General features: G+C 44.1%; 1 protein-coding gene across 3 annotated transcripts in view; it reads left to right on the forward strand.

Moving 5' to 3' along the window:
* sipa1l3 (signal-induced proliferation-associated 1 like 3) overlaps positions 1 to 15,949 on the forward strand; it is a 100,831-nt gene that overhangs the window by 50,421 nt on the left and 34,461 nt on the right. For 2 of the 3 annotated variants that reach the window (XM_053622686.1, XM_053622688.1), the window contains exons 3-4: positions 8,650 to 10,236; positions 14,891 to 15,021. In XM_053622686.1, the coding sequence (XP_053478661.1) occupies positions 8,883 to 10,236; positions 14,891 to 15,021 (1,485 nt within the window). In that variant the 5' untranslated portion in view covers positions 8,650 to 8,882. Of the gene's footprint in view, positions 1 to 94; positions 10,237 to 14,890; positions 15,022 to 15,949 lie in introns of those variants that run through there. The other variant, XM_053622687.1, reaches the window with a different exon arrangement.

The following is a 15,949-nucleotide window of genomic DNA, read 5'->3' on the forward strand; positions in this document are numbered from 1 at the left end:
AGTTAGTCTGGATTTTAGATTTCATGGTTAATTATGCAAGCACGAGCTATTCGGAAAGCTCCCAGACAGTTTTGTTCTCTGGCGAAGTGTTTGCACTCCTACACCCTACCCTCTTCCGTGTTATTGTGGCTGATCTGTCTGTCCCGAGCGAGGCACGTCTCAACCTGCAAGCGAGATCTTTGTTTTTAGATGATGAGCTGCTGTTTCAGGTTCCAACGCTTCCGGAGAAGGAAAAAAAACAAAACTTTTTTGTTGTTGGGAATTTTGTTTTTGTTTTTGTTTTTTAGCGCATCATATCATATCTGTTTTTTGGCTTTTCGATGGCAATAGCGAAACAGCACTGACATAGCGCGTGAGCATTTGGAATAAATACGTCGTGGCAATAAAAAACAAACCATCGAAAAAACATTTAAGACAGAGCGGATGAGCAGGTTATGTCAGCAGCTTTCAAGCATCTGCAAGGGCATTTAATAAAACTAATATGAGAGAGGGCAAGAGACACGAGGACCAGAGAGAGAGTGTGTGTGTGTGTGTGTGTGTGTGTGTGTGTGTATATATGAGATTCCAGTGCATGTATCTGTGCCGGAGATTGATATTGTTATTGCAGAGGAGTCGTTCTCTCTCGCACACACCGCGTGCTGCCAGATGAGATAGGAGGCTGCACGTAATGTTTGCAGATCGCGTCGTGACACGCTGTAATAGCTATAAGACTTGTGATGTATTAAAAATCCATTGGTGTACCCCTGCTGAGACACGCTTAAATATTTGCCTCATTTATGTGTTATTTATCCGTGCACTCAAACACTGAAGCGGATTAGAGTGCACAATAAAATGTTTAGTGCTTGGTTACATGGCTCATTTGCATATCGCGAATGTCGTTCTGTAATATAAGTATTAAAATGTTTTGTTTTGCCCGATCTGGGGTGTAGGACGGCTGAGGGTGCCATTATTATATCAATACGTTCATTTCCGCGCAGCTGATTATCAAGATAGTGTACAAATAGAGTTAGGATCAATGCTTCCCCCCGCCTCATCAATCAAGGTCCTCGGGTGATCGAGTTTAAACACGTCCACAGGGTAGACGCTGCCCCTTTAAAAGGTTTTCAAATGACACTTAATGATGATCCATGCCGACACTAAAGCGATTAGCACAGCGCTACATATGTTGCGTGTTAAAGGTCACGGGTGGCTTTAGTTCTGCCAGACGCATTGCTAATGACATTCTCACCCAGCAAAGAACTAGGGATGAACCTTTGCACCTCTGCTACCGATCACATGACTTTACACGACTCTGAATCAACTGCCAACATTCTGTTATTAAGCTTATTTAAAAGAAATCGGCTTTAAAACAAGTCGATGTCTCGTTAACGTGTAAGAACTGTGCTGTGTTTAATGTAACATGGCGTATAAGATACATCAGTGGATCAGATAGGAGCATATCAAATCATCAACCAGTATCAACCTCAGGAAAGATCCACAGTATAGGATCGGTACACTTGAAGTAAACTATATTCCAGGCTTTGTGTTGTATAGGGATGTCTGAGTCGGTGCAAATGAATGAGATTGAATCTGTAATGCATTGTGAGGGACTTTCCTCTGAAACAGGAAGTCAGGGTGGGATATATCGAGTGGCTCCGAGCACTTATTAAATAGCCAATAGCGTTTAGCTTACCTCACAGCCTGAGCTGAGCCGTACCTGACTAAACAATTGAAATAGGATGAATTCAAGCCATTTCCTTCTTAACCAACCACGTTCGAGCATCCAGAGACACGTTTACAACCCATGCTTGCTGATATGATTTCTCCCGCTCAGCAACGGCAACTTCGGCAAGGTGATTTTGATCATTCCGGGGGCGGGACATTCCAGATTCTAGAGAGCGTTTGATTGGACCGGAAATCTGATGAGAAGCTGCAGGGCAGAACGATGTCGTCGAAATGACTGATCTTTATTGGCGTTAGAGAGACCGTACATATTGAACGCGTACATCTTCTAAATGCAGATTTTGTCATTGTACATTGGAGCGCATTAGCTGATGGATAACCTTAAGGCGAACATATTCATACTAAAAGCCCCACTAAAATCCATAACCTATGCAAAGAACTGAAAAATGGTCTAAAACCTCCAGAATTGTCACTTCACTGAGAAGCGCTGTACTCGGCCAGGACTCCGGTTCGGTTTTAAAAGTGTCCTTATTAAAGAAAAAGTGTTAACCCTCCTTTACCACAGGATAAAATGGAATCTTTAGTAATACATCAGTCTGTAAAGGGTAAATTATACACGTATTAGCCTGGGAAAACCTTTCACGTAGCATAATCTTGACATTTTCTATGATGCATATATTTCTGAAAACAACAGACTTTCCTAAAACTGAAATGTCTCTCCCGTTCTCGTGTCTCTCAACCACAACTCGTAGCGTTTTAACGTCTGGCTACCCCTAAAAGCGACGTGTCACGGGCGTTTTGTTTTGTCAGCCACAAACTGAATCGATTCGGCTTATATCCATTTCGCTATGGCGTGTAGCTATCCACAGCTTGATCAACGCGTGACATTTGCTGTGTGAGGGAATCTCATTTGGTCGGCAAGGTTTAAGACAGACTGACTGTTCTTACAACAATATTTGTTAAGCTGGCTCCTTATACCGCACGGCCTTTGCATGAAGATATAGCATAGACGTGTATATTAAAACTAATTCCATCCATGTAATTTGCGTGAAATTTATTTAAGGGTTCTTAAGTGGAAGTGTCAAAGTACGTTATAGGGAGTGGTGAGTCAGTGGTTAAAGCTTCGAGCTACTGATTGAAAGGTTTTAATCTCAAATCCGAGCAATGCCGGCCTGCCACGGTTTCATCTTCGAGCAAGACGCTCCACTGCTCAGCTGTATCTTATGTTGTCATTTAGTTTATCAGCCAAAGGAGCGAAATTGGACAAAACGTGACGTCTTGTTGACTTATTTAGCTGCTTTCGATGGGTTTTCCGGCGCACGCACACGTTACCTGGGGTTATTTCCGCATGTGTTTTTATAGTTAGTAAAAAAAAAAAAACAATAATAAAAAATCCAGTCTTTCCAGACCAAAAAAAAATTTCCGAAAAGTGGTTAACGCTAACACACGCCTCAATTAGCATTGTCATGTATTTTGTTTGGCTCAGATCCAGCCTTGACAAAGCCACATCAAGACAAAGAATATTTAGTTGCTGTAAATGATTGCATGCATGTATAAAGCGCTACAAGCTACACTACAGTCATCTGCTTCCCTAAGATCTTCCTTTGACGCTTTTTTGATAAACAGAGACAGCTGCAATCACCAGGAGCTTCAAAAACTAAGAGACAGGAAATGCACGAAACATACAGGCAGGTACATGATTGACAGCTCAGCAGGTACATGGGGTGTGTGTGTGTGTAAAATTCCCTGGCTCCAGATCATAAACACAGACTCGTACCACTTCTTGCTGTCGACGCGAACGAGAAAGGGAGTGACGGAAGAGGGTAGAAAAACAACACAGCCGTGAACGACAGTCTTTCGAGAGCCGATAACGAAAGTACCCTTGCACTTGAAGTAAATCATCATTATTATCGTACGTGTTTTGTTTACCGTGTGTGCGTGAGGAGTAAGGTGGGGTGCTTAGCGTGTCATTACATTATCAAATGAACTCATCATCTCTTAGCTGCCAGCCATCATTCATGACTAAGATGATGTAATTGCCATCATTAGTGTTTACTCGTGCTGTGTGCGGTCTCGCACTGAAGCAGGTGAGACTAATGAGTAAGTGAGCAACTTTTTGAAGTGTCTTCAAGATCCGCACGTCTGTGTACGGTAATCTCACATGAGACGTGGTCTACCAGGCAAGAAGTGCTTGGTGTCTAAGGAAGCTTGTTCTCAGTAAGCTCAAAACCAAATCTTCATATACTTCAAATGACCTTGTTAGGCATCCATCCATCCATTTTCTTCCGCTTATTTGGGTCCGGGTCGCAGGGGCTGCAGTCTAAGCAGAGCTGGCCAGACCTCCCTCTCCCTAGCCACATCTTCCAGGTCCTCCACGGGGATACCCAGTCACTCCCAGGCCAGACGAATAATATAATCTCTCCATCTAGTCCTTGGTCTGCCCTGGGGTATTCTCCCCGATGGACATGCCTGAAACACTTTTCCAGGAAGGCTTCCAGGAGGCGTACTAGCCAGATGCCCAAACCACCTCAACTGGCTCCTTTCGATGCAGACTCTACTTTGAGCTCCCCGCGAATGTCCGAGCTCCTCACCCTATCTCTAAGGCTGAGCCCAGCCACTCGTCGAAGGAAGCTCGTTTCCGCCACTTGAATCCGCGACCTCATTCTTTCAGACACTACCCAAAGCTCATGACCATAGGTAAGTGTTGGGATTTAGATTGGCCGGTAAATTGATTGCTGTGGCTCAGGTGGTAGAGCGGGTTGTCCACCAATCGTAGGGTTAGCGGTGCGATTCCCGGCCCACGTGACTCCACATACACGGAGTAATTTAGAGTCAACTTCAAATAGTTTTTTGGAAGAGAACCTGGAGGAAACCCCACGTGGACAGAGGAAAAACAACATGCGGACAGTATCCTGAGCTCAAAATGGAACCAGCGACCCTGGAGCTGTGAGTCGGCTATGCTCCGCAACACCGTAATAACAATAGTAAAATAGCAGGGCTAGTCCATGTTTACAACCTCAACATTAAAATGGAACTATATTACAGTCCAGCTATCAGCTTCCTGACACCTTCAGACTTCACGAGGCAGCACCTAGGAGACAGAATGTATTATATATCCAAACAGGTATATTTGATATCTAGACCAATCACAGACAGGGTAGGAACAAAATATGTATTTTTTTGTGTCAAAACCTTTTTTTTTTTTTTTTTGTTTTTTTTTTTTTTTTTGTTCTGTTCGTGCCACCAAACATGTTTTGGCTGGGGTTTTTTTTTTTTTTTTTGGCTGACTACATTTGGGGTAAATAGTATTAATCACTCGCACTCAGCACTCTCAGTCAAGTTCCTCAAATGCTGAATGAAGAGGGAGTCGGAGCAAGTGTGAGAAAATAGGAAAGAGAAAGAACCCTTTCTTCCTCTCTCTGCAGCTGTTGTTGTAATGTGGTGCGACAGAGCCAAATCCAGGAGGAAGGGCTTCATGCTTTCTTCCCCTGGCCGACCTTGCCGGAGGTCACAGTCCCCTTAAACAGAGATAACGAGGCGTCGCCGCCTCCTTCCTCGCCTCTCTGCAGGCCTTGTGTGTGAGCGATTGCCCAAAACACACCGCATAACTCGTAGCAATTGAAAAAAAAACACCACGAGACCCTCAGCGGTGGATCTTTTAAGCAGAATCAATTGACCTGGTCTCTTTTGAATCTCTTTCTTTCATGAATATATGTTTTTGAGAGTCAATAATTGGCTAGCGGTGGTTTTTAAACGGTTGGCTCACGGCCTGCTTACAGATGCGCTTGAAGATGCGGTGGCCTGAAAAAAAAAAAAACCCACCACCTTCGACGGACACCTTCTTTACAGAGCGCGAATGTGATTAGACATGATCAGTTATATAATATTCCACACTGTTTAACAGTATCGTTTGTAGACACTTCCAAAAAAAAAAAAATCAAGCAGTGTAATAGAGAAAGCAGCAGAAGGACCGCTTCTTCCAGAGTGTCTTATTTGGGTGCGTATGAAAGAATTTAACGTTCTCGGAGAAGTCAATCCCATAATTCTGTTCACATGAAGAATTTACATTGCGTTTAGAGTTACAGCATTTTATTATTTTTTTTTTCACGCACTTATCCAGAGTGAAGTGCTTTGTAGTCTCTGTCAAAAACAAATCCTCATGTTAAGTGAGAATCCAAGAATACCATCAAGCTCAAACCCTGTTTGTACAGGAAGAAATGAAAACACACAAGTCCAGGGATTTGTGTGTGTGCGTGTGTGTGTGTTTTAAATAAATTAAATAAGTGCTTGGTGAAGAGACAGGTCTATAGAAGACAGCCAGTGACTCAGCTGTTCAGACAGCCAGGGGAAGTTAATAAAAACCTGCTGAACATAGCCACAGGACGCATTTGTGCCAACATCTACAGTTTAGCTACAGCGATACCGGAGCGTCTGAAAGCTACGCTTTTCCTGCTTTGGTATTCGTCAGACAAAGCGGGAATCAAATTCGTCCAGGAATGGACGAGGGAAGTAAAAGACGTTCATTTGTTTCAGGGAGCGTTTTTGTTTTTGATTTTTCTCTCCCCTCCATCCCTGCTTTTATGACGGCTTATCTAGGCGAACTTTGACCCGTGAATTACCTGCGCTTGGTCTTGTGAGTCAACAGAAACCAAGAGGGCAGGACTGTGGTCTGTTTGGCCACCTGAACTTAGAGGAGCTGCTTTTTTTTTTTTATTATTGAAGAGTGCTCACGTCTGACTTTTGTGTTGCTGTTCTCTTACGTCTGTTTGAGAGGAAGCAGACTCAGAAGGGAACCCGTCCTCATCTGGGTAACAGCGGACAGCGTGAAAGTAAAGGAAAGTTCATTATGGTTTTATATGAAGTCTGTTTTGTTGAACTCGTCCGCTGTTCACTAAAGGAGACTTGAGCGCAGAACTGCATGTGGTTATTGCGGTCCTAAGGCCATCGCAGCAACCGTAGTTCCAGCACCATAGCCTGACTGTTCGTGTGAAATTGAGATCCAAAACCATTTCCGTGGTACTTCAAGCGGCACCATTTTTTACTTTTATTTATTTATTTTCCCCAAGAAAGCTACTTGAATTGCACGGAATAGTGGTTTTTCACAGTGATGTTTATTGGTAAATCGAAGAGGGCTTTGATTGAATGCGTGTCGTGATGATGTCACATGACACGTCTTGGCCCAAATCTACGGTAATTTAGAAAAATTGCAAACTCCTCCAAATGTAGCGTTTGCTTGATTTTGCGTTAATTATAAGACGGTTTAACGGTCTTTTATAATTTGTCAGTATGGATGTTAGAGTATTTTGTCATATTAAACAGTACTAGTTTAGATTTTATAGTGTGTTTATTATGTGATGTATGACCATAGAGACGGTCAAGCTGCAAAAACTGTGTGTGTGTGTGTGTGTGTGTGATATTGAAGTGATGTATTTGTAACTGAGAGGACTGAAATAGATCCGTCACCGGATCCTTCTAACCTGCTTCTGAAGCTCCTGGTATGTTTTCAAAGTGCGGTTGCTTTCTGTCTTTACCTCCTCATCAGCAAGCCAAAGGCCCATGCCGAGAGCTTCTCAAATAGACGAACGCCAACATAGATGAAGCGAGAAAGGGATGAAGCGAGGAAAAGAAAACAGAACGAGGTTAAGTAGAAGGAACAGGCGATGCTGAGCGAGCTTTTTATAGCAGCAGCGTTGTGCTGAAGCCTGATCCCGTCTGACTTCAATATTAAAGCCCGTCACTGTGACTCAGATTCTCTCTCCTTCCCTCGCTCCGTCATTCGCTCGCTCGCTCGCCCGGGCTATTAACTCCTACAGAACAACTCTCTGGGTTCTCTCTCTCTCTGCCCTTTTCTCGGTTCTGCTCCATCACATCTCGTGTGTCTATTTATACACCTAAGGAACCTCTCGTACCTTAGAAATCATTGCAGGAGCTCACGTCCAGAGCGAGTGGTGAATCATGCCCGAGGGGACGTGGATAAATGCGGGCTGAGGACACACTGCAGCACACGTTTACCGCTGTAGCGGCGTTTTTTCCTATTATTCCTGGTCTGTCTGCTAATCTAGCGTTTAGATGAAGTTTAGTAACCACCAGGTGCTTGGGCATGCTGACCAGCTCCCGTCATGTCGCCGCGGTTACATGAGCTACGTGCCATTTCACACGGTGCTAAATCTGTCAGCACCTTTGCATACCTCACCAGCCCGACAAGACCAACGCACATTCTCTCGGCTTTAGAAAGCAGCTGGCCGAGGAAAAGCCCCCACTGAGCCACTACACTATACCACTCAACACTCCACTTTAAAGATTTCTGGCACCTGTGTGACCGACGAGGCAAAGCCAAAACATGGCCACCACCACACCAGTTTTTTTTTTTTTTTTTCCTGTGAGGCAAGGACACTACAGGTTTTTGCCCGAGTCTAGAGGGAGCGAGATAGACTGAAGACCTAGCCATGTGGCTTTTTTATGTAATTTTTAAAAAAAATTTTAAATTGCTGTTACTGATAACGAACGATACGTGTGCCAGGAGAGAGGAAAAAGGGAGATTAGCCTAAATGTTCGAGAGAAGATCTGCCTTCGAAGTCCTTTCCCGTCATTCACTTCCTCACTTCAAGCAGGGGTTTTAAGCGTTCTCGTCCCATTTTTAGCTTCAGTGTGTTTTTCTGTCAAACACAAGATCTTTCTAATTCCGTTACAGCAGGATCATTCAGCTGGTTTTGAAAATGAAGGGATAAGTAAAGTAAATGAATCCTTAAATCCTTAGCATGGTAATGTGAAAATTGGTAACGTTATGAGCATAGTAAAAAAGTGGTTTAAATTGCCCACTTAAGCCTATATTTAACCTCATTCATTCTTACAGTTGTTTCCTGAAACAGTCAAGGTTTTTTTTTTTTTCTACGTTTGTCCTGTGTCACTAGCTACGGAAAGCAACGTGTTCTCGACTGTGTAGGGACGTTTGGCTGAATTCTGTGTTGTTTTTTTTTTATTTTGCAGGTCTGTGCCAGGAGTGACCTCCGCACCTTTGCCACTTCACTGTGACTCGCCGAGGTCTATCCGGGGAGGCGTGGTCCTGCCCCGCTGAAACAACATGTGCATTGGAAGCAGAGGACAAAGCCAGCGTGTGGAGCCCCTGCTCGCTCCTCTGAGCTCGGGATGCGCTCTTCCCTACAGCCTTTCCCGTTCTCCCCTTTGCCCCGTTTTACGGCCCTGATACCGCACCGGGTGCCATGAGCATGTACAGAGACCCTGGCCCTCTCTCTCAGCCCCTTCCCCCGGTTCACCTGCGCCTGCCGCTCCACAATGGCCACTCCTCCCCGGCCGAGGCCAACCTATCTCGCGTCTCCGTGCCCAAGATGGGCGTACGAGCTCGCATCGCCGATTGGCCCCCAAGGAGGGAGCCGTCCCGAGAGTCGCTGCTAGAAAACGGGCAGGGTGTGACACCAGAGAGCGGTATTGGCGAGGAGGGGTTTAACCAAGGGATGGCAATGGCAAGGGTGCCACAGCTCCGATGCAGCAAAGATGCAGAGTTTCGAGAGGGACGGACTCCGAGGAATGTCCCGGGTTCTCCTGCACGTCTCCGCATCCCGGGTTTCGCCCCTCTGCGGCAGCGTTCTAGCAGCGAAATCACGCTGAGCGAACAGGATGAAACAGAAGTCGATGGTCGTCTATTCCGGGTGTACGGCAGCACGTCGTCCATCAACGTCCAGGCCGTGCCCGAGGAGAGCTTCTTCGACATGCTCAGTCAGTTCCAGCAGGAGATGCCGGACCAACGCAGTGCTGCCCCTGCCAGGCTGGGAGAACTACTGCGAGCTGAATCCTCACACCACCCATCCCCTTCTCCCGTCCCCTCCCTCCCTCACTCTGAAGACCGCCCCGAGAGCCGTGTGCGCAAGAAGAGCGGCGGCACAGAATCGTCTCTCGGAACCTCGTCCCTGTTTCGGAAGCTTCGCAACGCCAACAGGGGGGATCCCGAAGCATCGCGCGGTGACTCCGAGGAGACACGACAGTCGGAGGCGTCACTCAGACTATGGATGTGTGTACGTAGCTTTGCACACTACGACGCCCAGAGCTGCTTGTTTGACCTACACGAGGCAGCCGCCCAACGCAGCTACGCGGCCCAAAGACGTAACACAGCCACAGGAGCATCCTCGGCGTCTGCCGCGTCCTCGGCAGCCGTCTCCTTGGCTGTGAGTCGCGCTCTGGCTCTGGGCGGAGCCGAACCCACTTTCTCTAGTACGGACGACCTAAGTTTGCTAATGGAGGGATCTACCTTGAGCGTGGAAGCCTCGGACTCAGCAGGACAGGACAGCTCGAACTCGGGTCCTCAGCATCAACTCCTGCTTACCTGCCCCAACTTCCTGAACGAGACCGGGAGTTACGGGGAGCGCAATGTGAGCTTCCTGAGCTCGTGGGCAGAACGTGGGGAGGCCAGACTGCGTATGCGCTGTACTAACGCCAGCGTGGCTGTGTTGGAGGTGGGGCCAGAAGAGCAGGCCACACGCATGGACAGACTGCAGCATCACTGCATAGAGCATGTGGACCTGGGAGCCCGATACTACCGTGAATACTTCCATGGGAAAGGTATATAATGTACATCCTGTTTCCACACGCACACACAGACATGCATTCTATAGCAAGGTTTATTTAAAAAAAAAACAAAAAAAAAAAACGCTTGGTTATTTATCCCACACACATTGGAATCATGTACAGTTAATGCCATCAGAGTTTGGCTCACACTTTCGAGCCAAGTCAGAGTGCAATGTGATTCTGGATTCAAGATGGCTGCCGGAACAGTTTTCTCTATGTGTGTGATTTATTTAGGTACACAGTTTGCATAATGCTAAACTGGTAGGTCTAAGCTTCCCTTCGTGACATTTTAGCTCCCGTGCAAAACCTAATAAGGGGAAATTGGGTAATTTTTGGAGATATTAAAATTACGTACAATTTTCTGAGCAGTTCTCATCTTAAGTTATTTGAACAGCTCTTTATTTATTTATTTATTTTTTAATTTACGTCCGCCGTTCGTTCTAGCAACCCGCTGTCACATCACAGTATCACAGTATTTTTAATCTGTTCTCCCAAACTAGACGTACATCTGCCTTCCAAATGTTAATCCATCTGGTGACTTAAATGCCAGCGTTGGAAACTTCTCCAACCGCACGCTCCAAAAATAACTTAATTGTCACTGTTGAACCAAATTATCTGAAACCTTGCTGATAAGCTGAAAGTCACGCTTCTAAAGGAGAGCCGGTGAGATCACGGATCGGGCACCAGAAATCAGCGGCGTCTCTGCTTTCACGACATTGCGCCTGTTCGCTTGGGCTGCGCTCTACGAAGACGTGGACGTGTACATCGGTCTGTCACTCTTGTTAAAGCCTCTTGTTAATGCGGTATTTTGTTCGTTATTGATCCACGGGAAGAACAGCACGGGATGCGTCACTACCTATACAGATATCAGGTGTCCAGCTGATTCTGTGCTCATTTACTCATATTTGTGAGGGGGAAGAGAAAAAAAGGCCTCGATATGAACACGAGGTACCACATGACACGGTGTGATGTAGGCTTACCACGCTAATGAACAGATGACATGAAATGATGGCAATCTGGATGTATTTTGCGATTACGGATGGCAAGGCAAAGCAGACTACAAACTGTGGGAGATCAATTACTACAGTATCATGGCCGTTAAAAATTAACACGGTGCTGTGAATCGCACGCACGCAAAAGTACTCGAGCGTGGAGTAGTGAAGCGAGCATGCAGAGAAACGCCAACGCTTCAACGTCGCTGGCGAATGATGTCGAAAGCACGTAACGCTTCGCCTCAGTCACCATCAGACGGAGGCGGAATCGTGTCTGCAGGCGAATTTTGCTTTCACGATTCAAAAATCAACGTAGAACGTTGTGGTTATGGCTGCTGGCTAACATTTAAGGAACATAAAGCCCCACAGAGGCAAAACGTCATAATTTCCACCTTGATTTAGTGTATATTTCTGTATATACTGAAGTTTTCACGCTCCCTTTTTAAATTTGTCTAAACGAATTTGAGTAGCCCCTCCCCTCTTTTCCGTTACGTAAGCAAAGCCGCATCCTTCGAGCGCGTGAAGTGTCCCGACGTTCCACACTTCGTGCATTATCCGGCTACGTGAAGCGCACTCGTTCTTGTCGAACACGCTACTCAATGCTATTTATGCTGTAAACGGCGTAGAATAGTGCACGAGTATGCGATTTGGGACACGGCCTAAGGAGAGCACTTCAGCTCTGCAAGCACTGAATGCAACCGACAGCACCTTGCGCTCGTTTTTAAGGCTCACGCTATCCCGATACCGTTCTGCACGCTCGCGTCGGCCTCGCTTGCGCTCTGTATTAAAGACGCTGTGTAAACACCAGAAGATCTTAAGCGGAAAACTCGGCGCAACCAGCAGAAACGGAGCTAAATAAAAGATTCCACCGTGCCCCTGATTGATTCATTCCAAGTCGATGACTCATTTTATTATCGTTAACGACAAGTACCAAAAAACATGTAGTAGTAGTCAATATGAACAAATCGTCAACGCAGTCCTACTATACAACAGACAGCTAATAACCTGCTTGCCAATCACTGTTCACGCAGGACTGACAGAGAGCACGATGGCGTTGCACTTGACCTCCAGTTATGTGTTAAAAATTACATTTTATGTTAATAGACAATGGTGTGGTTTTTTTTTTTTTTTTTAAATGGAGCTTTTGGCCATTTTTTTGTTGAGCGTTATAGAAATAAGTGTCTCAGAGTTTGCTGAAAATAAAAACTGGAGAGATGCTGGGCATTGTAGTTGAAAAGCGTGGATTCTATTGAGCCATAAATCCACAGTGAAATGAAGTTATTCATTATCTTTCACATAGTTAGCTTTCATAGTGTTTATTTAATGACGCCAGATAGCCACACCTGGTAAGCAACATTTCACTGTGTTAATGATTGTACAGTTGAGGGTGTGTGTGTGTGTGTGTGTGTGTGTGTTTGGCTTGTGATTGCATGCGTGTGCCAGGCACACAGCGGAACTTCCCTGTCTAGACAATCCCAGACCGAGGAGAACTGCGACCTTCATGTCCTCGGTTTAATGAAGTATTTCATATCCGTTCACTCATCTCCGATTTCCTGCCGTTTCTTACAAAACTCCAGCACCGGTATCCTGAACTAGAACCACGGGACGAAAGATGTCTCAACGCTGACATTTAAGACGCTAGGGATTAAATCCCATAGCGCCACAGCGGTTGGTGGCAAATCACACACTTGGAGGAGAAAGATGTTGAGTGAATGTGCTTTCTATAGCGCTGTCACTTTATACTTGTGTGTGAGATTGTTTAAGGTCACTATATCCGTGTGCTCTTGTGTTGAGTGCTTTGTCAACAGTGCTGCATTGCTCAGGAATGCGCTTAAGATCTGCACCAAAAAAAAAAAAAAAAGACCTTTGGCCATTTTAATCAGGCAGGATATTAATGCCACTCAACCGAACATGACCTTCTCAAGTTGAGTCATTCTGGCCTAATCTCTCTCCTTTACCCTCTCTGTCCTTTCCTCCATCTGACTCTCTTATTCATTGTTTTTTCCTGGACTGTATGTCGCTTTAGAAAAGAGGTCGACCGATAGTAGATCTTACAGAAACCTATAACTCAACCGATCGGTTTTAATATTGATACTGAATGAAAACAGAACACTCAAAGTAAAATATTGCTGAACTTTATTACAAAAATAAACAGTACTGACTGCATCGTGAAAATGTACTGTACTTTTTTTTTTTAATGAAATAAATGTTAATATATTAATGATTCATAAATATTAAAGTCAATAAAAGATAGACGTCCAAACTGAACCAAAAAGTAACACTACAAATAAAAAGAGGCATCCAGAATGAAAGCAAAAAACACTTCAAATAACGACGAAATTAGTCAGCGATCGTTTTTATTTCGCCTCTAGAGGTCGCTCTCGTACCATATGATGACGGCGAACCCTTCTGAGCTGCTACGGAATGGATGCAACTGGGAAACCTATCGGTTTGTGGATTTTTGCCGATGACTGATAGTTAAAGCGATCCGTTATCCATGCCGATTAATCGTCTAGTCCGTGCCGATTAATCGTCTTTTAGTATAAGAAGCACCTCCTTTTAAGTTCTGTCAGCTTGGACAGCTTGGACATATATATATGTATATATGTATATATATATATACACATACATATATATGTGTGTGTGTGTATATATGTATGTATATGTGTGTGTGTATGTATATATGTATATATATATACACATACATATATGTGTGTGTGTGTGTGTATATATGTATGTATATGTGTGTGTGTGTATATGTGTATATATATATATACACACACACACACACACACACATACATATATATAATGTCAGGAATAAAATACAACAGAGCATGCAGTTATGGGAATATAATCAACGGCGAGGTGGTGTGGTGCAGCCCAACATGAAGTGGAGTCACAGTTACCACCCCAAAGTTGATTATTTCCCCATAACAGCACATCCCGAAATGTTTATTCCTCATTTTACAATTTTTCATCAATTAATGAATGACGCATCCTGCTTTTTATATCTGTTTATAGTTATGTTTAATATTGTGGAACATCCCCTAGACAAGTTTCGTTCCTGTTATCACTTCCTGTTATCACATTCCGTCCCCAGCCTCTCCTGTTCTCTTTTCTTGAAGTTAAGAAGACTCCGCAAGAAACCGGAAAGCTCAAACTCCTCTGTCCTGAAAACATGGTGGAAAATGTACTGACACTGGAGACTCCTTCCATCAATGTTAAATAAATGTGTTCTTACAGAAAGCTTCAACGCATCAACAATGATATATTTTGTTTTCTTCATTTAATTTAAAAACCCATTTAGTAAATCCTTTTATTTTTAGGCTTAGATTATGTGGAGCCGTTCATACACAAGTCCCTGCGTAAGTTGTTGCTATAGAAACACTAACGTATTAGAACAAGCCCATTAATACAATCCTAAGATTTAAAATACAGCTTGCACTTCTCTAGAAAATGAATCAACAATATCTGACCAATCAGATTTGAGAATTCAACAAACAGTATTGTGGTATAAAAAGATTTGCATGACTTTATGGTTAACTACACCTGTTAGATATTGTTTAGAAATGATTCATTTTCTCTTGTTCTTTTGTCGTTCATTTACATCCTCTTTTTTTTTTGTTCTCTCTCTGTCTATCTGTCTCTCTCTAGAGCACTGGAACTATTTTGGAACAGATGACAAGTTGGGGCCCGTGGCTCTGAGCATCCGCAGAGAGAAACTGGACGACACCAAAGATCTGAAGGACCAATACCAATACCGCATCATCTTCCGTACCAATGAGGTGTGTGTTATCCTCAGTAACCTAACAGCAGGCAGGTTGTGTTTCGGCTGAGTCTAACCTCAGTCGTTTACACGCGCACACTTACACAGGCACTGTGAGCGAGTCCCCTCAGTGCTGCACACGCCACGTTAACACCCGTAACGTCACTCCGTCTCGTGATTGCACACAATCCTTTCCAAAATCTTTTCCTGCTGGAGGTCATGCTGTGAAGGTCAGTCCAGGCATCTCTGTCCCCAGCTCACAGATTCCATCCAAGTGTTGTTAAAACATTTATATCTATATTTTAAATTTTCTTCTCCTTATTTCAGCCGCTGCTGCTCCTGGAACGAGAGGAAAAATAAAAATTCTATATACACTACCGGTCAAAAGTTCTGAGACACTCAACTGAAATGTTTCTCATGATCTTAAAAACCTTTTGATCTGAAGGTGTATGTGCCAACATATTCATTTCTTTCATTAGAAAACTAACATTTTATTTACAAAAAAATATATTTTTTAAACGGACGACTCGGAGTGAAATATTCCGAAAAGCAGCCAATAAGAGTCCAGCATAGGTGGGAACTCCTTTAATACTGCTTAAAAAGCATCTCGGGGGAAATTCCTCAAGAAATTGGTTGAGAAAATGACAAGAATACATTTCTGGAAATTCTAGGCAAAAATGGCGTCTACTTTAAAGATTAAAAAAAAAATAAAGAATGAGTATGTCTAAACTTATGTGTATACACACATTGATATATGTATATATGTGTGTGTATTATTGTTTAATGGACCATTAACACTTTGAGATCACTTTTCATGACGTCTAGAGACGTCCCACTCCTGAAGGAATTCTTCTCGCGGTTATTTCTGTTGTCCTTTAAACTCCATTCTCGTTGTATGAGCGGACGTTTTCGGAGCTGCGGGTTGCACATCACTATCCGATCCCATT

The sequence above is a fragment of the Ictalurus furcatus genome, chromosome 4, assembly GCF_023375685.1.
Source record: "Ictalurus furcatus strain D&B chromosome 4, Billie_1.0, whole genome shotgun sequence".
Classification (NCBI taxonomy): Eukaryota; Metazoa; Chordata; class Actinopteri; order Siluriformes; family Ictaluridae; genus Ictalurus; species Ictalurus furcatus.